This window comes from Theobroma cacao, chromosome 5 (assembly GCF_053813885.1).
Source record: "Theobroma cacao isolate CCN51 chromosome 5, ASM5381388v1, whole genome shotgun sequence".
NCBI classification, from domain to species: Eukaryota; Viridiplantae; Streptophyta; class Magnoliopsida; order Malvales; family Malvaceae; genus Theobroma; species Theobroma cacao.
In genome coordinates, this window is record NC_142643.1 from 3,945,226 (window position 1) to 3,968,237 (window position 23,012).

At 32.3% G+C, this 23,012-nt stretch overlaps 2 protein-coding genes and 1 pseudogene across 5 annotated transcripts; 1 reads left to right on the plus strand and 2 right to left on the minus strand.

The window, feature by feature from the left end:
• Positions 1-282: 282 nt before the first annotated feature.
• LOC18598075 (uncharacterized) lies at positions 283-4,467 on the minus strand. 4 transcript variants are annotated; one of them, XM_007027438.3, is made up of 9 exons: positions 4,047-4,452; positions 3,188-3,410; positions 2,968-3,094; positions 2,325-2,413; positions 2,170-2,212; positions 1,704-1,760; positions 1,522-1,618; positions 631-725; positions 283-544 (listed from the first exon to the last, which is right to left on the minus strand). In XM_007027438.3, the coding sequence occupies exons 1-9, from the start codon at positions 4,198-4,200 to the stop codon at positions 449-451; spliced, it is 981 nt and encodes a 326-aa protein (XP_007027500.3). In that variant the 5' UTR covers positions 4,201-4,452; the 3' UTR covers positions 283-448. The 4 variants fall into 4 exon arrangements, with proteins under 4 accessions (XP_007027500.3, XP_007027501.3, XP_017977726.2 ...); XM_007027439.3 differs by having other exon boundaries at positions 2,968-3,091; positions 4,047-4,451; XM_018122237.2 differs by lacking the exon at positions 1,704-1,760 and having other exon boundaries at positions 4,047-4,453.
• Positions 4,468-4,743: 276 nt separating this feature from the next.
• On the minus strand, positions 4,744-5,762 carry LOC18598076 (thaumatin-like protein 1b). The gene is made up of 2 exons (XM_007027441.3): positions 5,714-5,762; positions 4,744-5,429 (listed from the first exon to the last, which is right to left on the minus strand). The coding sequence occupies exons 1-2, from the start codon at positions 5,760-5,762 to the stop codon at positions 4,744-4,746; spliced, it is 735 nt and encodes a 244-aa protein (XP_007027503.2).
• Positions 5,763-7,111: 1,349 nt separating this feature from the next.
• On the plus strand, positions 7,112-9,394 carry LOC18598077 (laccase-11-like; annotated as a pseudogene).
• Positions 9,395-23,012: the final 13,618 nt, after the last annotated feature.

Genomic DNA, 23,012 nt, shown 5'->3' on the forward strand with positions numbered 1-23,012 from the left:
TATTCTAAGAACAAGATTGGAATTTTCTTTCTCAAAATAATATATATATATATATATTAACAAAGAAAAACTAACATAAAATTTAGGCATAGTGATTGCCCTTTCACCTCTCCCTGGAAGAAAGAGGTTAATCTTGTAAGTCTAGAATCAAATTCCAAGTCCTACCTTTCTAAGGGGTCTATGCCTCTATAACTCTAGCCAGAAAAACAAAAATAGAACATTAAAAATTGCCAATATCTGAGATAATAAATAAAAATTGAAAGCGCAATGAAAAGCATAAAATGATGGTCATGGAACTAAGAGTTCTATACATATATTTAGGCATTGAAGTATTGCCACTTGTTCACATGTAAAATTAGCAAATGATGGACCTAATAAACAAAGATATTCAAACATTATTTATGGCTTAGAAGGAAGATGAGCTCAAAATTGTTACATGAGTGATCAATTAGAAGGGAGATCCTATTGGAGCTGTGAGCCCAAGGTACCGCATTATCTTTATCCGGCGAGCTCCTTTAGCAGATTTCGATGGAAATGTAGCATCCTACAAAAGAATGTTCTGAAACCATTAATGATAACAACTAGCTAGTAGTTTAAGACAAGTAGGCATAAATTTTAGTGGCAACTCACATCAAGGTGAATTGTAGGCTTTGGTTCCTTCTTACTACCTCCTTGTTTGACTAAATTACTACCTGTTTTGCTTGAAGTAGATGAAGTCCATTTACCTGTCCAAAATCAAGCTGGGTTAAAATAACAACAAAGGGTAGTTTCTCTAGTAAATCCAATGGAAAATGAAAGCATTAAAGGCTTAAAGTATAATCTAAAAGCGTAAAAAAAATGCTGTCTCCCAGAAATTAAATATATTTCCAGAGTGATAAGAAGGCAGAAAATGTAATCAGTATTTGTTTGTGGGGAAAGGTAGGGGGTGAAGCCCTGCAATTTTGTGAGAATTGGGTGCATTGAATCCCCACAAGCACTTAACAGCCAGATCCTCTTACCATCAAACTAATGAGGCCAGCTATTCAAACTGCGTTTCTCAAGAAGACTCTAGCTACAGTTGAAGAATAGCAGTCCTTGGATAAAAGCCATAATACACTTGTAAGAACCTCTATGAACCTTTCTGAAGATGGTATTAAGTTTTATTAGCATTTCAAAGAATATCTGCTGGTTAAACCATGATCCTGGGAAGGAATTGAACACCCCTTTGTGTCTAATGCAAGCCTACAAGACAAAGATCTTAAACTGCACCTAGAATATGAATCAGATTCAGAGGCATCAAGCATGAAGAGGATGGTGTATATTATGGAAGCTACAACTGTGGCTCGTAACACCTGTTAGCATTTCAATCTTTTGATATACAACATTTATAGGATATAATAAGAATAAAGCAATGTTGAACAATCTGAAGCTATCCTCAACTTTTGAATTCTGTATCTTCCTCAGTTCCACTTATTGACTCTGCAGGTTTTCGAGTGTGGTTGAAGGTTAATAGTGTAACATAGAGACAAATGCAACACATACCTGATTTTCGGTCTTGCTGATCGGAGTGAGAGGAAGAATCATGGCTTCTAGGCAACTGCCTACATGATTTTATATGTTCCTTCCTCTGTACTAATGCCTGCAAATAGGCCAGAGTTCAGTTCCAAAAGTTGAAAATTGTACAGCGAAAATGAATTGCATATTTCACTGAAATCATCAAATACTTGTTTCAAAGCATCTTGAAAATTTTCCATTGGATTGCAGCTCCTTTCTTCAAAGCACTGACAAAAATTAAAGATATTGCGTAGATTCTTAGGCAGAGACTTTAAAGTAGACATCATTTAAGCTACTTATTCATACGTGGAACTAAACTTGCTTAGTTAAAGAAACATTAAGTTCCCATAGATTTATATCACAAAACCATTTTTTCATCCAATCATTTTCTGTTCTTGTTATCACAACCACCACCAAATTTCCAATCACATTGCACAAACCATGAGGGAACTATCATCATTCCCCTCCAAAGCCTCCTAAATACTTCAAATGAATATCACAAAGTGGTATGAAAGAAAAAGAAAAAGAGAAAGAAGAGAAGCAAACTCTTTTTATAGCAAGTATTAAGGAAAAGCATTTATTAGGCTTTTATCAATATGTGATGATTTGGCATAGCTAGACAAAGCCTGTACTTACATCCTCAAGCATTGAAAGATCTCTTGCTGCATTAACCCAAGCACTGAAAAGCAATTAGCTAATATTTAAGATCATGTAATTGAGATACCTGGCGGAACAACAAATTTTTCACAGTTCTGACAGAAGCAACATTAACTTACAATGGGGAACTCTACCTGTTATGTTTCCCATAAAACTTAACTAAAACATGCTCCTCATTGTGTTGGATTCTTGAATCAGCTAAAATGGATCTTTGGCCAATGATCTGTAAATGTCAAATAAGAACTTCTAAGTATTTTTAAATAAAGAAAAGGAACTATTTGCTCCATGTGCAAAAGGTTCCATAATCTCCTCTTCAAGTGAGCTCATATCAGAACAGAACAAGAAGTTTTGAGTCAAAAGGGAAATTATCAAAAGGAGACACTAAAAGAAGTTCTTCTCATGCCTTGAAAAGTTACAGGCATCAAAGATTTAAATCTGCTTATATCTGCTGTACTTTTGTCATATACAAAGTTATGAAATTAGGTATAGAATTCACCTCTAACAAAAAAGCTTTGTTTCATTTGGCAACTTAGCTGACTTAATAGTATGCAAATATGAGATAGCCCAAAATGAGCTAGAGAGAAGGAATGAAGGACATGCAGATTGACAGCCAGAAAGTAAAAAATCAACAAAAATGAAAGAATAAAGGGCAAGTTCTCTAATAAATAAACTGTATTCGCAGGATTCTACAAATTCTGGCACATGAACACTGACTGTATAAAACACAAAAAGATCACCCACATATTGTGAAACAACATGAAAGTAGCAGGAACATACTTCAGCAGGCCACCACACTTGGCAAGCAGTTTTGGCCCATACGACATTTCCTGGAGTTATGCAGACACCATTGCTTCCTGTAACTTTTAATTTCTTCTTATCACTGTCTTGTTCCACAACTTTCCTACTTGAGAAATAAAAAGAAAATGAAATTTCCTAAGTAAACAAACCATATAACAAGACAGCAACTTTCAGAAACTGCCCACAGCATTATACATACTGGACAATTCTACCACTGCATGGGTCACTAACTTTATTTAGAGCAACTGATTCTACCACTGGAAATTCATAGAAATTCAACTCAAATCCTGGTCTTTTGCCCCAGGACTTCCTGCAATAAACTGAGTCATGCAACTTTTTCCTTCCATCTTTTTTGTCATCAAAACTGGTTAAGGTTACACTGGAAGCTTCATCTCTATCATAGGAGCACTCTGGTAAGGAACCTGTGCCAAAATTGCCAAAATTTAAGGTACGGTTCTCCATAAAAAGAAACTGAAGCTAAAGGCTTTAATTTATTGACATAACAATCTATTTATCTTAGCACTAGAACTTCAGCAGAAACTGATATGAAAAGTCATATAATTACAAGTTACAACCTATCTAAAAGAATTCCAGAAAGTCATAACTTCACAAAATTTATTCTTATTAAGTTCTTTTACATAATTATCCGTGTAATTAATAACATCCCCCACCCTCCATGGATGGGTTGCCAATGCTGAAAAAAAAAATCCATGTAATTAATATCATGATGCGAAGAGAACAAGAGCAATCTACATAATTATTCCATAATTGATGCACTAAAAGCCTGCAACCTTCAACCTTTGTCCTGAAATTGTGTCCAAGATATCCATTTGGGATCATTTAGCAATGCAACAATTACCCATCAATTATTTGACACAAGCAAACTTCAATCTTTACAGAAAAATCCTTTAATTTTAAGCAAGACAAAATTTTTTTTCTTCAACTAACTTAAAAGTTTGTGACTCCGATAACAGTAAAGTTAGCCAATACCCAAAAAAAAAAAAGGAATATGAAAACTGATAGAATTTGCTTAGAGAGAGAGAGAGAGATTGTAAGACCTGGAGTGGATGGGGAAGCAGGGGAAGAAGAAGAAGAGCGTTTAGCCTTAGAAGCAGCCTTTCTGGACAGCTTAGTAAACTGGGGAACATTATCAATATGGTTTAATTCCTTTATCTTTTGCTTCTTCTTCCTTGGTGCTTTCTTCTTTGTCATTGGTGTCAATCGAGGTAGAGTCTGTGTGTTGAGAAATGAGGAAAAGGTTTACATGGAGAGGAACCCTAGAGAAAAAGGAGGATATCGGCTTATCTGATCGGTGGAGAGTATTGAATTAGGCATTTCCAACGTGAGCATTTCGGCTGAAATGGTCCACGTTTCTTGTCTTTCTTTTTCTTTTTCTTTTCTTTTCCTTAGTACTCCGTCGTTCTATTGGATACGCTGCTGTTAACGACAATAACTGTTCTATTTTCTTTGTCCGCTTTCCTTGTTCTTTTCTGTATGACAGGCTATCTCCTCTTTTTAATTTTTACCAACAAAAATAGAATCCATTTTCAAGGAAAATGTACAGCCAAAGAATTACTCTGACCATAATTGCAGAGAGAATGATTTTATAATCTTATGCACTGACCATAAAATTTAAAACTTGGCAAACGCATTTGCAAACCATTGAGAGCATATCTAGTTTAGAGCTCATAACAGTCTTTGCAAAATTTCAAATAAAAAAAAGGGGACTTGATTAGCATGCCTAAATTGGCTTGTTTAAAGAGGACAGAAGGTAACATCGTAAGAAGTAGCCCCGCTACACTTGTAGATTGGAGGATCATTATCTCCTGGATATGTATGAGCCAACTGACAAACTTGCTTGAATGTTTTAGAATATTCATTGGGCTGGCAAGCCTGCCCTGCAGAGGCTCCAGTGCAACAATATTTGGGATCTTGTAGTGCATCGCAAGGACTATTGCACCCTACGTAAACTCCATTTTGGTTTAGAGCCGTCAAGGGCGAAGGGCACACATCTTTCAAGTTCTTGATGCAGTCTACCACAGGGCATGGTCCGGACCCTCCAACCAACGAGCCGCCTACTGGCTTAATCCGGACTGGCACGTTGAACCCATGGTTCAGGTTCACTTCATAAGTGACCACATTTTGGTTAATACCAAAATTGAGGAGGGTCGCAGGAGGTTTTGGTGGTGGGGATTGGCATTGAACTAAGCCAGACCCGCAGTCTCCTGTCTCACAAGTAAAATTATTCAACGAGGCATCATAGGAGCACTTGGTCCGTGCCCAAATGCTACCAGTCCAAGGATCTGGCATCGAAAATATTTCCAATGTGCCTGGACCTCTCTCTGGATCACCATCACCAATGGAGGGACTGGCGGCTAGCCAAACTGAGAATGAGCACTCATTGTCGAAGTTGAAGGTTATATCAGATTGCACCCGCCAACCTGAAAATTTGGATTGGCAATCTGGGGTAAGGCTTTATTTCGAGAAGAATGCAATTCAAGCAGATGACCTTGAGACTTTAGGACCTCGGGACCTCAAGAATTTACCACTTGAGCAAATAAATTAGTATTTAAAGTCCTAATAATAAAATTGAAAAGCCTATAAAATTCTCGAACAGAGGATATAATCACAAAAATGATATTTTAATTGTGGGACATCATAATATGCATTTGATACCATATGCCACAAAATAGAAATTAAAAAAAAAAAGAGACATAGCATTTACCTGAAATAACTAATAAGAGGAAAAGACTGAAAACTGCTTTGTTGGCCATTGAACCTTGAACTCTAGCTTTCACAAGGAAAATGTGATATGGAAGAAGCCGGTGGTGGGGTTATTATACAAAACCAGCGATTTATGAATGGAAAGAAATCCGTTGTAGATTGTCCATTATAAGAATACCTTAGATGGATGAAGCACATCTTTTACATTAATTAACCTTTGACCTTATTTTTCAAAAAAAAAAATAACCGTTGACCTCAAGTTTATGACTCTGTTTTTAAATTGTATTGTAACTAATAAGACTACTACTACTCTTAGCAATTTATCATATTAACTATTTTGTTCTTATATATTAATATTTTTTAATTCTTATTTTTTTTGTTAACAATCAAATCCTTAATTGTCAATTTTCCTTTTAAATTAAATATTAATTAACTTAAACTAACCACGGTCACATGTCTATCAGATTATAATTAAAGTTATAAACTAAACATAAATCTTTATAGACATGAAATATCTCTATAAATTCATTTGTAAAATTCAAAATTTCACCATTTATATTTTATAAATAGTGTAATATTCTTGGAACGATTGATCAATTGCTAGAACTGCATGACTAACAGCGATGAAGCTGAAGTCTTGGCCAGTCCTCTTGTAAGCATAATGTGTAGACGAAGATAATGAATCAAAAATGTGATTTGGGTCCAAAATCAGTGGATTTCGAGCCCCAAACCTTTACCTCAACTTCCACTCTCGTGCCTATAGCCTGTGTCGCCTAAATGACTCCTTTCTCACATTTTTGCTATGTATAAAGTATAAAGTAATAGATGGGATGTTCCCGAAAATAAACTTATAGATAAATGGGTTTATACAAATTAAATAAATAGATAAGTAGGCAAAAATGTGGTATCCGCAACAACCAGCTCGATGCTTTTGTTACAAATTAGAGAAATTCGACCATACAATCAGTCGCTCTCTATCACCCAACGTATAGCAGCCAAGCAAGATGTAAAGCAAACAAACGTTTGGTGACTGCTTGCTACATCTAGCTGTTAGCATTCTGATCATAGATCATGCAATTAAGAGCCTTAGAGATGGGCATATTATTATCAACTTTGACGCTACTCCATTTTTAATATATTTATTTCTCCATTTTTAGTTAACAGACAGTGCATGGATATCTCAACTTCTTATAAAGTTGCTTCAAAGGTTTGTGTAGCCCTTGCATTTGCTTTACCTAATGAACTATAGCATTGCCAACTCTGAACTAACAACCCTCTCCATTAACCTACCTTCCATTTCTGCTACTATAAGTACCAATGTTCCTCTTGCCATTCTAACACAACAATCATCAGTCAAGCCTAAAAAAGTTTCATTTTCTGATCACCAGAAAGAAGGCAAATGCCACTGCACCTTGATAGCTACTTGGGATCGTTGTTTCTTATCTTCGGCTTTGCTTCGTTTTTTACTTTTCCAGCTGAAGCTGCTGTGAAGAAGTATCAGTTTGATGTAGGTGTTTGCTGTTATTCTTCTATGTTTTCTTTGACTATAACTTTCCTTTAAAATGAAGGTTAAGGCTTTATATAACTCTTCTAGTTCTTTTTTCTTTTGGATTCAGATAAAAGTCAAGAATGTGAGTAGGCTATGCCCTGCAAAACCAATTGTCACAGTGAATGGAAGGTTTCCAGGACCAACCATTTATGTAAGAGAAGGAGACCGAGTTCTTGTCAATGTTAATTTGTAATCCAGCTTAATGCACAATATACAACATGTCCATTAAAAGCACATATAACTGAGATTGTGGAATTCACAAGCAAAATATGTTTAAATCAATTTCTTGTTTTTGTATGTATGCAGGCACGGCTCGAAGCAATTTCACAATGGTTGGGCAGATGGACCAGCATACATAACACAATGCCCTATCAAGACCGGACATAGTCACACCTATGATTTTAATGTCATAGGGCAACGAGGAACACTTTGATGGCATGCACATATTTTGTGGCTAAGAGCTACAGTGTATGGTGCCATTGTTATTATGCCGAAAGAAGGAACCCCGTATCCATTCCCTCAACCTCATCGAGAAACTAAAATTATCTTAGGTTTGTAATTGAGTTTATAGCCACCGGCATTTGAAAATTCTTTGAACTAGAGATATGGACTATCTAACAGGCAAAGTTTTATCGACAGGAGAATGATGGAATTCAGACGTTGAAGCACTTGTAAACCAGGCCAATAAGTTGGGGCTGCCACCACAAACCTCTGATGCCCATATTATCAATGGGAAACTAGGACCACTCTTCCCATGTTCTGAGAAACGTAAGTTTTACTTTCATGCTTTACACTAGGAAAAACATTTTTTTTGTTAGGATTAATTAATCTTCCAAAAATATAAATTTTAAAGCAATGTGATGATGATCATGGCGACAACGGAGATGATGATAATAAAAGCTCTAAATGAAAATCATAAGAACTGCTCCATTCAATGAGTTTTCCATCATTGGGCGTTAAAGCAATGTGACTTCGTTTCTTTTCAAATACCTTTGCCTTGGAGGTTGAGGCAGGCAAAACTTAGCTGTTGAGGATTAACGATGCTGCACACAATGATGAACTTTTTTTTGCAATTGCTGGTCATAACATGATTGTGGTAGAGATTGATACAGTCTATACCAAGGCCTTCACAACCAGGGTTATCTTAATTGCACTAGGTCAAACACCCAATGTTCTAGTTAGAGCTGATCAACCTCCAAGCCGATACTTCAAGGCAGCCAGGCCTTTCATGGATGCACCAGTTCCTGTCGATAACAAAACCGTTACAGCTATTCTAGAATATAAAGACATCTCAAAAACAGTTCTTCCCTCTATGCCCAAATTGCTTGCACCAAACAACACCAAGGTCACCTTGCACTATAACAAGAAACTTAAGAGCCTAAATACCCGACAGTTTCCAGCAAAAGTCCCACTTAAAGTGGACCGCCATCTCTTTTACACAATTGGTTTGGGTGCAAACCCATGCTCCACTTGTCAAAATGGTACACAACTCACAGCTTCATTGAACAATATAGCCTTTGTGATGCTAAAGATTGGACTCCTGCAGGCTCATTATTTCAATATCAAAGGAGTGTTCAGAATTGACTTTCCTGACCATCCTCCAATTCCATTTAAGTACACAGGTGTACCACTTACAGCAAACCTTGGCATTTCAGTAGGAATAAGGCTCAGTAAGGTGGCTTTCAATTCCACCATTGAGCTGGTACTACAGGACACAAATCTTCTCACAGTAGAGTCACACCCATTTCATCTTCACGGTTTCAATTTTTTTGTTGTTGGAAGTGGTGTTGGAAACTTTAATCCCTCCAAAGACCCTGCTAAGTTTAACCTTGTCGATCCACCTAAGAGAAATACAGTTGGAGGACCAACTGGAGGATGGATAGCTATTAGATTCAGGCCTGATAATCCAAGTAATTTCTTCATAGATAAGACCCTGCAAACAAATTGACTTTGACATGATACCTATTTGAACTTACTCTGGCTTTTTTGACTGCACATGCAGGGGTTTGGCTTATGCACTGTCACCTGGAGCTGCATACTATGTGGGGTTTAAACATGGCCTTTGTTGTTGAGAATGGGCAGTCACCAAGAAAGTCTATTGTACCACCACCAAGGGACCTTCCACCTTGCTAGACAATGGGAAAACGATTTGTTAATTCTTTCTTGATGGAGCAACAATTCTTTGCTTCTACATTTTATGTATTTATTTCATCTTTGTTTTCTTGTAACAAGCTCCCCTGCAGCAGTACCAGGTCATTCTTTTGGGATGGAAATGTCCCAAGATCAAAATGCTTTATTTGAGATTGTTTTGAGGTTGCATGAAAACCCCATTTATTTGAGATTGTTTATGTAATGCCAAGTTTCATCAATGAAGCTTTATACTTACTCCAAAAAAGGTATTGTCATTTTTCTTGACAGATATGCTTGTGGTATTCAATATTGATTGGTTATTACGATTGTTGGAAAAATCTACACAAATGAAAACCTTAAAGAGGTAGTGCTTCCTATTTGTTAAATACAAGCCTGTCATTTCGTGGAATAATATGAAATGCGCCATTACTATTTAGGCTGCAACAAACAGAGCAAAAATAGTACAATGAACATAATGATAATGATCAATTATGTTACAGCTCAACTTGTCCCACAACTGAAGTAGGGAAAGATAAGGTCAAGGCATTGGGGAGAATGGTCTAAAAGGACAAGAATATTGCACTATTCACCTCCACAGTGCTTCAACATTTGGAGGGTTTTAACTCATTCTTCCTACTTTTTTTTAAACGAATGGTGCAATTACTATTAAGTTATGCTTTATATAATTTTGAGAATGCGTTGATTGATAATGGTGGGTCGTCATATCTCAAACGAGAAACATGCGAGGAATAAAGTAATAACTACTGTAAAGACTCACAAAACACAAAAAGAAAAAGACTGATCTTCTCTTCAAAAGTTGCAAGAAATTTACCAATAATCTCGGTGCTATTCTGCACAATTGATGGAGAATAGAGATGGAATTAAATCTCATTATACATTAAGGGTCAACTCTACAGGTAGTTCCAAATCTTTTATGCAGGCTCTATTTTATCCTCATTGTTTTAAACATATTTTTGTCTTTTTCTGTCACCCTAGCTTAAACTAATAAACTTTAAAGTAGATTTTGTCAATGCCTGCCTAAATAACACTTATTTATGTTTTATGATATTTTAAAAAAATATTTAATATATTAAAAAATTATTATTTTATATACAATCGAAAAGTTTTTAAATTTTGTCATTTGTCTTTTTATTTATCGTATTAATTTATTAATTTTTGAAAAATATTTTTTAGTGGGACATGTAGCACTTTTTTAATTCCATTGATAGAGTTTAATTATACAAAAGTATATGGAGTTAAAACTCCATCGATTGTATAGTGGGTAATTTTTCATATGATATGTACCTGTCAGTCTGCCACCCCAAAAAATATTAGAATAACAATATTCTTTACTATGTAGTATGTACATTTAGTATACACTTCGTGCAATAAAGTGTTCAATTTCCCATCAAACAATTTTCAAGCAATAAGAAACCTCAATATATGACAATCAAGTAGTTGTTAGATTCTGTCCTTTTGTGTTTTCAATCTGCAACTGTGGATGGAATTCACACCTTTTACTCAAGTTATCTTTTTACATCAGGAATGATTACTCATTCAATTTCACGTTTTATGCTCAATCTATTTGCTTTTGTTGAAGAATTCTCTTTTCTGTCTTTGAGTAATCGTCAAAATGGTAGGAAGATACAATTACTCAATGGGTTTTAATGCAAATAATGATTAACAATTATTCAAAAGAGTTGTAATATACATAACAAGTAATAATTATTAAAATTTCATTATGATCATTGAGTGTAATGGTTGTTGATAATGATGTAATGAGATTTGTTTTTGAGTAAAAGAGAAAAAGTAAAAGAGAAGAGGAAGAAACACTGGTATTTAAAAAAAAAAAATTTAAAGGAAGATATTTAACTATCTCTATATTTGACCTACCAAGTCAAGCTCTCTATAACATCCTAAGAGTAAAATTAATCCATGAACCCTACCACTTGTTTTGGATTACTTTCATTATTATTCATGTGATATAGTTGTTCTACTCGTTTTGGTTCTTTTCATTACACTATATACAACATTATGATTAGTATAAAATAATTGTTTGAGTAATAATACGTTAGTAGTCAAAATCAAGCATTTACATTTTACTTTTTACATGAGAGTTCTCAACTTAAAAGGTTATTATGCATTGATAGTAACGTAGAAGTGAAAGATAAAGTAACTTGTAAGAATAAATTTAATGCTTGACTTATGAAAAAGTTTCATATATTGCTGTAATGCCTTGTGCACGATAATATATCGGCACGACATGTACACTTTACGTGGTGGCTATCTATGCCTTATGTACAACTTTATGCCCAAGGGTAGAGCTAGAATATTTTTAAGAGGGAGTTAAACAGAAAGAGACACTTAATAGTTAACAAAAATTTTATATGTTGGACTATTGGGCCAGAGCATTTTAAGGGGGGCCAAATCCTATTCCTGAGAAAGCTCTCTTTTTATTTTCTATTTGCCTCTTCTCTTCTTTTATTTTCTATTTGCCTCTTCAATTGTTAACTAACATATTAGGTTATTGAGCTAAACTTCTGAGATATAACATGGTATGATAAGCTTAGATTTATATTAAGATTTAGTGAGTTTGGGTTAGTAAACTCACTCTTATTTTTTTAAATCTGATAAGCTTAATGCCATAATCCACACCATCCCCTATGATATATTGTTCGCTTTGCCCCGTTAGTCTTACGGTTTTATCTCACAAAAAGTGTCTCACAAGTTGAAGATGGTGTGAATCCTTAAATGACCAGTACCATTCTAGTACACAGCCGATATGGGATTTATGGCTCTACTCACTGGGAGCATATCTCTTCGATGTGGGATTCACATGGTTCCACACTAGGATTGTGACATCTTCCTTTACTCCAATAAAGGCCCACTATTCTCAATGACACATTGTTAGTATCCCAAAGTCTGCTTTGATACCAACTGTTACGGTTCATCAGGTATTGTCCACTTTGGCCCGTTAGTCTCACGATTTTGTCCCTCAAAAGGCACCTCACATATTGAAGGTAGTGTAAACCTTTAAATGCTTAATATCACTATAATATACAGCCGATGTGGAATTCATGACTCCCCTCTAAGACCATAACATCCTCCCTTGGCTCCATCAAGAGCTTATATTTGATGTGAGATTTATGGCTCTACCCATTAGGAGCATATCTCTTCAATGTGGGATTCACATGGTTCCACACTAGGACTGTGACACTTAACATATAATGTTAGAATTTATATGTCGGGCTTAGCTAATAAGTATTAGTTTCACAATATTTTGAAGGGCCAAGTTAAGAAAATTAAAAAAAATAAATTACATGTAAAACTAAAATATTTGGGGGGCCTTCTTTGTTATCAAGAGAGGTCGCTTTGTTCATGCTAATGTCTTGTGTGCCTTATCATAGATGTTTTGTGCGTAGGATAAAATCCAAAAACCCCCTCCAATCACTCTATAAGAACACTTTGATCCCTCTTGTTTTAAAATAATTCTTTTGGTTCTTTGACTATTAACATTGTGAGTCAACGTTGAAAAAAATACAATCCAATATTACATAAATATTTTAGACACAAATACCCTTTTTATAAAAAAAATATTATCTTTTTTCTCTTCCAAAAACCTTAAAAAAAACTAAAGAAATTTTGATACGTTTTCTTCAAAATTTCATCTTTTGCATTTTGATCCACCTGAAGAATTTTATAACAATCAACATTCATTCTTTGAATTTCATTTTCTTCCTGTTACTTGAAGAATTTTCTCTTCTCTTTTTGGATTTTGTTTTGTTTTTCCTTTTTCTTTTTCTTACAATTTTAACTTTTATTCTTTTTGAAAGATAAGATCATTGTATTCATCTAGGGAGAAGTTACAAAATGTTGTTTCTAGATTTCACCAATTTAATTTGAAAACTTTGCACAATAACCTACAACCCCCTTACAAAAATTATAGAAACTTAAACCAGCGTGAGTGTTGGCTTGCCTTGCAAAAAGGATACCTAAGCTCAATGTGATTTACAGAAAGATTATCACACCTTTTACTATTTGTGTCAATACAAAAAACTACTATCATCACAATTAAATGATTGTGAAACTCAAACCTAATAACATCATACACAGTACTACTCACCAACAAGACCATTTGTTATCTAGATCTTTAAATCTTCTATAATATCAAAAAGGCCTCCTTCCACCAATATAAAAAATCTCATCAAATTTAAAAAATCACAAGAATTGAAACCCCACAAAAAAAAAACTTGCAATACAATTATATAGATCCATCATCCACCTATAGGCAAAACCAACATGTCGTCCAAATACTAGAGAAAGAGACAAAACTCACTAGTGTTTTGATTTCTGTAGACACTTATACCTATGGATCCCAAATAAAAATAATAATAAATAACAAAAAAAATAAATAAATCACTCTTAAAAAAATGAAACTAACGGTTTCAGTATGCTTAGCCTCTTTCTCCCACAATCATTTGATCAGATGTTCAGGCCTATGGCTACCCTATTGCTTTTCTAATCACTGTCACTTTGATACTTAGGAAAGCCTACACAGGGCATTTAATGCCCTTTGGACAACTAAATTTAGGTCACCTCTGGCCCCCATGATTTCACTTCTGGACTGTCCAAAAACTTGGATAATCGAATTTTATAAAAACCCTCAAAATTCATAAGGAAAGGGGATTTTTTGGGGAGAGGGGAACAAAAAAAAATTCTAGCTTTCTACCAGCAACCAACAACCATAATCAAAAGCAAACCCAAAAAAAAAAAAAAAGAAACCAAAAATAGCCAAAATAATTGAAAAACAAAAATTAGTAGTTTTGGTTGGGGATTTATTTTTGATTCTTTCTTTTCTTGTGGGATTTTTATGGTTTTGGGAGAGTTCAGGTTTTGGATTTGGTGGGCTTTCAAGATTATCGATCGGTTGTGAGAGAGCTTGAGGATTTTAGAAAAGTGAGAGAAAGCTTTGGGTTAGAGAGAAAAGAAAAGGGCCAACGATTAGAGAGAGAAAGTGAAGAGAAATAGGGAAAGAAGAGAGAAAATAAAGAATTTATACCTAGGGTTACTAGTCTAAACGGTGCCACTTTGACAAAGTGAAGGGAAGACAAATCTTAACCCAAAACGGTATCATTTTGAGGAAAGAAAAGGAGCTACGTTGTGGACATCAAACGGTGAATTTTGGAGGGAGATTTGGTGAACTGTAGCAGACGGGCTTCCTTCTTGTGGATTGCACATAGCCTAGTGAGGTGAAACCCTTTCTTTTGTTGTTGGGTTTTGATTGTGTTAATTAGGGCTTGCCCACTTATCTAACCCAAAAAAAATTGTTGTTTAAAAGTTTGTTTAGCTTAAATAAAAATATATTATGAAAATTATATGATGTCTTGAAGTAGAAAAATAAAAGTAAAAATATATAAAGTTGTAAATGAAAAAATATGGATAAATATTTAATTATAAAAAATAGATTTAGTTAAATAGAATATAAGTATATATATAAAAAATAAATGTTTAATATAAAATAAAATAATAGTAGATCTAAGTTAAAAATAAAATATATGAGAGAAATAAATAAATATTTGACATTAAAAAGTAGAACTAAGTAAGTAAAATAATAGTTAGTTATGAAAAAATTAATTTAGCTAAAGGAAAGGGAATATATTAAAATGTAAAAAAATTAAAAGATATTTAGTCATAGGAAAAATACACCAAGTAAGGATTGAAAATAGTATTAAAATAGATAATCATATGAAAATGAGTTAAATAAATAAAAGTAAATAAAATATATTTTTAATAATAAGAATAAGTTAAGTATGTAATAGAAATAAAATATTTAATTATACAAATTTATATATATAGTTATATATAGAAAATAAAAGAATATAACATAATATGAAATTATAAATATATACATATAAGGATTATTTTAGGATCAATGCCGATGATGAAATGTTCATATGGAGTGCGAGAAGTCGTGATTCCGAATAAATTTTTTTAGGTAAAAGATTTTGACTAAGATCCTACCAGTACGATAAGAATGTCTCAATATCAAATCCCGATGTTTTTAATTTTAAATAAATGAAAATATATTAACCTAATTATTAATTAAGCAAAATATAAAAACAAAAGAAGTAAAGAAATAATGAAGATAATAAATAAATAGTAAAAAATAATAAAACTTTCAATGATGGTAAATTCACAATGGTCAATACAACTAAAACATAAAAGGCAAATATAATATAGATTTATGAGAAAAGATAAAAAAAATAGTTAGTCAAAGAGAAAATAGGTTAGGTTAATAAAAAATAGGAAAAAATTAATTTATAAAAAATAAAAAATATACATAAATAATAATTATGAAATGAGATAGTTGGTTTTAAAAAATAGTATTTAGGAAAAAAGGAAAATTTATACAGAAAAAATAGATAAATACTTGAATGTACACAAATATATAATAAAATAAAATAAAAAATATAGTTAGATAAAAATAATAAATATAACATATTTATCCATGATATACATGCATACCAAGAAAAATAGTAAAAAGAAATTTCAAAGAAATAATAAAAGAGTTGTAAGAAGGTTAATAAACAAATATTGAAATTTATGGGCACATCACACCTCATCATTGCATCGTTAAATGTCATGACATGTAGAGATATTCTATATACGAGTATAAGGCTCGATGATGGGACTTTTCGAGAGAACTTGTGAAGGCAAGTTTCTTCGAAAAATTACCTAGGTGAAAGGATACCTTCGAGTCCCACTAGTGTGATAGGAGGGCTCGGAGAATGTTTTTAATAAAAGGTTTTCGCTCGTATTAAGGTTTGCTCTCAAAAAAAATATTATTTTCAAATGTGAATGATTACCACGATAATGAGATTTACTCGTTAAATTTGTGAAGGCAAGTTCCCTGGGTAATTCCATAGTTGAGAAAATATCTTCGAATCCCATCAATATGATGGGCGGATTCGAGAAATATTCTCAATAAAAAAGTTTTTGTTTGCCATTATCCAAATTTTATACTATGCATTTTACAATTGCATCGTGTGCATGCCACACTCGTAAAACCAAATAAAATGTTTTTAATTAGCTAATAAAATCAAGAGTAAAGTAAATAAATAATAATTAAGGAAACACAATGAAATAAATTTAAAAATTAAGGCTTTTATTGGATAGCATATGGTTAGATGGTATCATTTATGGAATGAGCATCACGGGGATGCTAACCTTTCTTTGAGTGTAATCGTACTCCCGAATCCAACTCTAAAAATTTGCAGACCAGGCTATTGTTCCTTAAATAAATCTAAAATCAATTTATGACTTTGTCAAATGGAACAAATTTAATAGGTAGCCAATCACACCTAATCAAAAAAGATTGGTGACGACTCCCTAATTTTTTCACGTTATGACAATTTGACAAATCACAACTTTAGTTTTTTTAACGAAAGGAATTTTGATTGAAAGAAAAAAAGAAATACAAAAAAAATTATTGATATTTCTATGCCTTTGCCAGTTTGAAGAGGATAAGCTTCACTAATATCAATCCCATGGAAGCTACATCTATCAATGTCTTTATTTCATTTCTTCTTCTATCTTTTTTTTTAGTTTTTTATCTTTTTTGTGTTCAAAATCTTGTTTTTAACAATTATTTATTTATTTTTTGATCAAGGTTTTTGGAAGAAGATTAGTTGATTTTTTTTTTTCAAAAAGAATATGTCTAAATTGAAAAAAAATTATATAAGGATCATTTGTGTCTTAAAATATTTATGTGATATTGAGTCTTAAATTTTTTTAACTATTAACTAACAATGATAACAATCAAAGGGCCTATTTTTTTTTTGAAAGGCATTTTTATTCTTCCATCACCAATTTATGCCACTACAGTCTAAAGCAAAAGACTTTAGTGGCATAGAGCTTCTAGTGTGGGTAAATGTTGTATGATTTTAAAAGACGCCTATGATCAGAGCACCACTACTAAACACCGTGAAATCAAAAACACAGAAGCATTCACAAGGCATTTCTAGCCTCATAACAAACAAGACCTGCATGAACATATCGACCTATTTAAATCCAAAACAACAAAAAGGAAGCATAATGGAGCTTGTAGAAGAATAAGTTGTAGCAGATTCGTGGCATTAAAACATTGTCCACATCAAGCATCGTGAACCTAGCAAACCGTGAGCCTTTAAATGCTTTAAACATCAGTCTTCCTCAACTTGGGAACAAGACTCAAGGGATCCACCAAAAAGCCACAAAAGCACAAACAAAGGCAATAGAAATAAACTTGTTGCATGAGACAGAGCAAGTAGAAGAAAAGTCCAAGATTCATCCTCTAGGGAACAGTGAGCATAAAAGGAAAGCATAAGCAGGAAGTACCTTTGATGCTATAACCTAACCAATCATCACAAAAACACCCATTGTCCAAGTAGAAACCAACATTGAGCATGAAGGAAAAAATCATGAGGACCTAAAGTATCATTTTAAAACATGAGGGACCAAAGTGCTTTTTAGAGTAATTAGAAGGGGTATTTGGATTTTACTGCATACATCTCTAATGCTTTTTTCTTGTCTTTGTGTGATGGCAGTTTTTTTCTTGCTTTGTTGGCCCTTGCTTGGATATTATTTTATGAAAAATAATATATTTTCCATGCATGAGGAAGATGATAGAAAAAAAATAAGAATTTCAAGGTAAAGAGGTTTTTTTTTTTTTGAAAGTAAGGTAAACAGGTATATTAATCCTAAAAGGAAACTAATTTTCAAAAAAAAAAAAAGGGAAAGTAAATCCTTTTCATAAAAAATCTTGATTCTCTAGGCCATATCAATACAAGTTGTTGTAAAAATAATAATGTCAATGGGTACCTTATAATCAAGTGACTGCATTACTTGATCCAATTAAATTAGATTAGGGTACCTTATAGTAAGATTTGGATTATAAAACTACTACCCATTATAGGTTAGGATAAGATTCGAGCATTGGTTTTAAGGTATTCACTATTAGAACCTCGATTATAATTAATAATTTTTAAAATTAAAATTTAGTTTTGGATATATTGTTTTTTATTTATAAATTTCTTATAATTAATGTAATGTTTACTAAAATTCATTAATTGTTCTAAACATGATTATAAACTTTTATTGTTTATGAACTAAATTTAATTTATTAATTTAATTTTCATTAATAATATGCATAAAAATTGATTTTAAATATATTTAATTGAGTATAATGGGAATGAGTATTTAACAAGTAGTGTTTAGAATATTCAAGTGTGAATTTTGGTAACAATTCAAAAATTTAATAGAGTATTTATAGCGTTCGGATACCTTATCCAATAATAGGGTTCGAGTTCCTAAAAAATAATGGGCATTCTACTCGTTAACATCCTTATATGAAAAAATATTTTCAATTCAAATTATAAAGGAATATTCAGAGTAAAGCAGTGATTTTCTTTTTATAAATCTCTTTGAACAAGTAGGTTTTATTCTTCTTCTTCTTCTTCTTCTTCTCCTTTTTCTCTTTTATTTGATTAGAACATAAGAAAAAGTTGAAATTACTTCTGTTTGATCCAAAATCAGGTGTGAATTCGGGAAACAATTCAAAAATTTAATAAAGTATTTATAGTGTTCGGGTACCTTATCTAATAATAGGGTTCGAGTGCCTAAAAAATAATGAGTGCTTTACTCCTTAACATTTTTATGTGAATTTTTTTTTTAATTCAAATGATAAAGCAATATTCAGAGTAAAGTAGTGCTTTTCTTTTTATAAATTTCTCTGAACAAGTAAGGTTTCTTCTTCTTCTTCTTTTCTTTTATTTGATTAGAACATAATAAAAGTTTGAAATTACTTCTATTTGATCCAAAATCATTAGAATCAAAACCGCTCTGCTTGGTTTTTTTTAGGAACAATATTTTTTAAGTGTTCTGCACTATTTTTGGAGGTTACATGTAGAGCCTTTTTGTGTATTGCGTGTAGGGCCTCTTATGTAACGGACCTCTTGCACAGCATGCGACTATCCCCTTTTTAATATATATGTGAACAAAATAATATTGTTGCATATGTATACTTATCTCATTTTTGTTTCCATGTTTGTCGGCTTTTTTTTTTCATTCCTTTTTTTTAATGGTTAGGACTTGTTTTACTATACAGATCAATTATAGTGGGCCTAATCAAGTTGCTTTTGTCACAACAAAGAAAAAGACTAATAAAAATAAAAGGAAAGATGTTGCTCTTGATGTTCTTACTTCTAAAAAGATCTAAATGGGGAAAATTGATAAAATTACATTGTTCTTGAAAATTGAGAAAATGAAATTATTAGAAAAGGGGAAGAAAATTGCTTTTAGGAACAAGTTTAAGCTAGCTAAGTTGCTAAACATCCATATTAACTTGTTGGATGTGGCATTTACTTTTAAACACTTCCTTATAAAAAACTTTGTATTCTAAGACTGTTAATTTTGAAGTTCAAGTTTAAACAGGGTGAGCTTTCGCTTTCTATTACCAAGTTTGGCTCTAATTCTCAATTTGTTCATGGTTGGTATGAGTAAGTAAACAAAGTGTTGAAGAATTATGCTCATGTTAAAGTCCTCTCAATTGTGGGATGCTCGATGTTGTATGGGTCATGTCCAAGTTCAACATCCATGAAGAGAAAATGATAATTGTGTGGCATGCTTTTCTTGCAAAGTGGAGCACTTTCTTTCATGCTATGATTATAGTCAAAGTGGAACTCATCTTTACTTTGGAGGATATTTGTATTCTTCTTGTATAAGGAAAAATCATTTTCATTTTATTGAGTTCTTTGAAAAATAGGAGAATCTTTGAGAAGTTTTTCTTGATTTACTCTAGAGTCAAAGTAGAACTTTGAAGGTTGCATGATTCTCCAATTAAGTAGGATTATTTTATAAGAAATTCAACATTAAGGGAATTAAGAACGACCTCTTGAGTATTCAAACCAAGAACATGATTTAGCGACTTTATTAATCATGTGGTTGGCTCAACATTTAATTTTAGGATGTCCATATGATGGGATTTTTTCAACAATCATTCCTTTTGTAATAAAGATTGCTAAGGAAACGAGTTTTCTTCTTATTTCATTGTATATAGGATTTCTATATAGGAGGCTAGACTTATATTAATTCAAGATTGTAGAATCAACTTGTAGGCACAAAATTTAACTTATGTGAATGCTTCCTTTATTAAAATGTGTTTATGAGAAAGGTTTACTATTTGCACTCTTATGCTTAATGTATATCCGCTTACATTTTTTTTTACAAATAAATCTATCTAGGAATAATTACAAGGCTTGATCAGGGCATGATCAAGCCTTAAAGAATAATATTCTTGAGATAATAGATATGGCAAAAGAATTTAGTCCTAGACCTTATGTGAAACCTAATGATAAATTTGGTGAAATTTTAGGATTTGTTATGATATCCATCCTTTTTGTTTTTTTGGAAGAATGTGTGCATAGGGAATTAACTTTTGTGTATGGATTCATAGCTCTCAATTGCATCTATGATTAGAAGTGCTAATCTCGGTGTAGATAGTTACTCACTTTCTAATGAAGTATATTTACTTATAGAGTGGTTGCCAATTTGGGTATGACCAGCTATCATAGTTTGACCTTCATTTAATGAACGATTTCTCTTCTTGTGTTTCTTTATTTCTTATGGAAAGACTACAAATTCATTTAGATAAGTGTAAGAGTAGTGTTATCCCAACTTTTGATAGAGTTGGTATTCATACTTATGGGTAGTTTGCTTATTAGAGAGAGTACATTGAGGGATAACGGTATTTTGTTGTACCATTAGCTGATCCTAAAGGTTGTCTTTACACTCTTTGTGTTAGCAACAGCTGTGGACACCCTATTTTGTCCAAGGTGTAGATTGAATATTGATAATATGAAAAATAAAAAATAAGAACATCAGGAAAATAACAAAAAATGAGATAAACATGAAAAAGGGTAAGGATAAATTTGCATCAATCCTAATCCTACATAAATTTAAAAATCTAAAAAATGTTTAAGTTAAATTGAATCAAAATTGAAGAAACCAATTCAATAAGGAATAGAACAAATTGGGTATGAATATACCCAAGCATCAATGCCAAAGGGATGGGAAAAAAAAGGGAAGAAAACTGAGAAGAAATAATTGGCAGAAGAGAGAAAATAGTTTTGAGTTCTTGGGTTTTTGGATTTCGATTTCTTTTCTAGATCTACGAAAATAGGTTTAGTTTATATAAAACTATTTTAATTAAAGGGATAAGGGGATTGAGAGAATTCAAGGAGTGAGGTTATCTTTTAGAGAGAGAAACTTTCGCTTAAAGAAAAAGTGAAAGAGTTAGAAATAAGGAAAAGAAGGGAAGGGAAACTTTTATATCAAAAGCAAAACGACATCGTTTTGCATCAACTAAGGAAGAGCTTTGTGGATTGGATTTGATTGATCTGATCCACGCTTGTTATTTAGGCTGCATGAACTCATTTAGGTAACCTTAACCCATTAATTTGGTTTTCTCTTTATTTTTTTCTTTTCAGCCCAACTAGGTGAGTTGTCCTTTTATATTGAAATTAATTTAATTGATTTTTTTTACCATTTTGATTAAAGTATTTTCTTAATTTAATAACTTTTGAACTATTTTTTTTATGATTTTGATTTTTAATTTTTTTTATCTTTTAAAAATTATGATTTTACATAAATTTATAAAAATTCTCCAACGATGAAATCTTAAAGATGCCAAAAGAGGTGGCTTCTTAGGAATTTCTAGGTGAGAAAAGCTTCCAAAATTATGCCATAAGAGTTGGAGATTTTGGAAAATTTTCGATACCAATGGTTTACGTAAATATTTAAAAGTAAAAAAAGATAAAAAAATATAGAATTAAATAAATAAATTTTCCAATGATGGAATCTCAGGGATACTAAAAGAGTTGGCTTAGAAAATCTTCCAAAATTATGCAATAAGAGTTTAGAGATTTTGGGAAATTTTCAAAACAATGAATATTTATTTATTTATTTCAATAAACTAACAAAAAATGGAAATTATAAACATAGAAAATGGATGAAGGAAATAAAATTAAATATTAAACTAGATTTTATTTAATAAGGCTTAAAAGACACATAATTAATTAGGTATTAATTAAATGGGTGTTGTGAGAGTGCTAATACCTTCTTCACACGAAACCGTACTCCTGAAGCTAAATTTGTTTTAAAAACTAAAACCTGTTCTTTTTAATGAACCAAAGTTAAGCCTAGGATCTTATTAGGAAACACAGATTCACCTAGGTGACTAATCACACCTAAATAACAAAGATTGATGGCGATTCCTTTTAAGTTGAATAGTTGCTTTCCAAGACTCATCCGTTATGACAACAAGGACACATCTTTGCACTTGCTTCTATTTAAAAAGAAAAAAAAAAGATGTGAATAAGGAAGACGAAAAAGAAAGAGCTACAATTGCTACCACTCTTCTTGCTTCGACTTGTCAAAAAGGAAAAAAATGTGTCTTAAGAAGTGCATTTATTCTTTGCTTTTTCTTGTTTTTATTTTGTGTCATTGGTGTATTTATTTCCTCATTTTGATATTTTGTTTTTTCTTTTTTTTTTTACTACAAGTGTAGAGGTTAACTTAGTTGAAG

Excerpts from the sequence above, each read along its gene's own strand:
- LOC18598075 (XM_007027438.3), bottom strand. The coding sequence starts at position 4,200 with ATGACAAAGAAGAAAGCACCAAGGAAGAAGAAGCAAAAGATAAAGGAA. Across the intron at positions 2,414-2,967 it reads AAGTGTGGTGGCCTGCTGAA|ATCATTGGCCAAAGATCCAT; the intron begins GTATGTTCCTGC and ends TGACATTTACAG. Across the intron at positions 1,761-2,169 it reads ATCTTTCAATGCTTGAGGAT|TGCTTTGAAGAAAGGAGCTG; the intron begins GTAAGTACAGGC and ends AATTTTTGTCAG.
- LOC18598076 (XM_007027441.3), bottom strand. The coding sequence starts at position 5,762 with ATGGCCAACAAAGCAGTTTTCAGTCTTTTCCTCTTATTAGTTATTTCA. Across the intron at positions 5,430-5,713 it reads CCTCTTATTAGTTATTTCAG|GTTGGCGGGTGCAATCTGAT; the intron begins GTAAATGCTATG and ends CCAAATTTTCAG.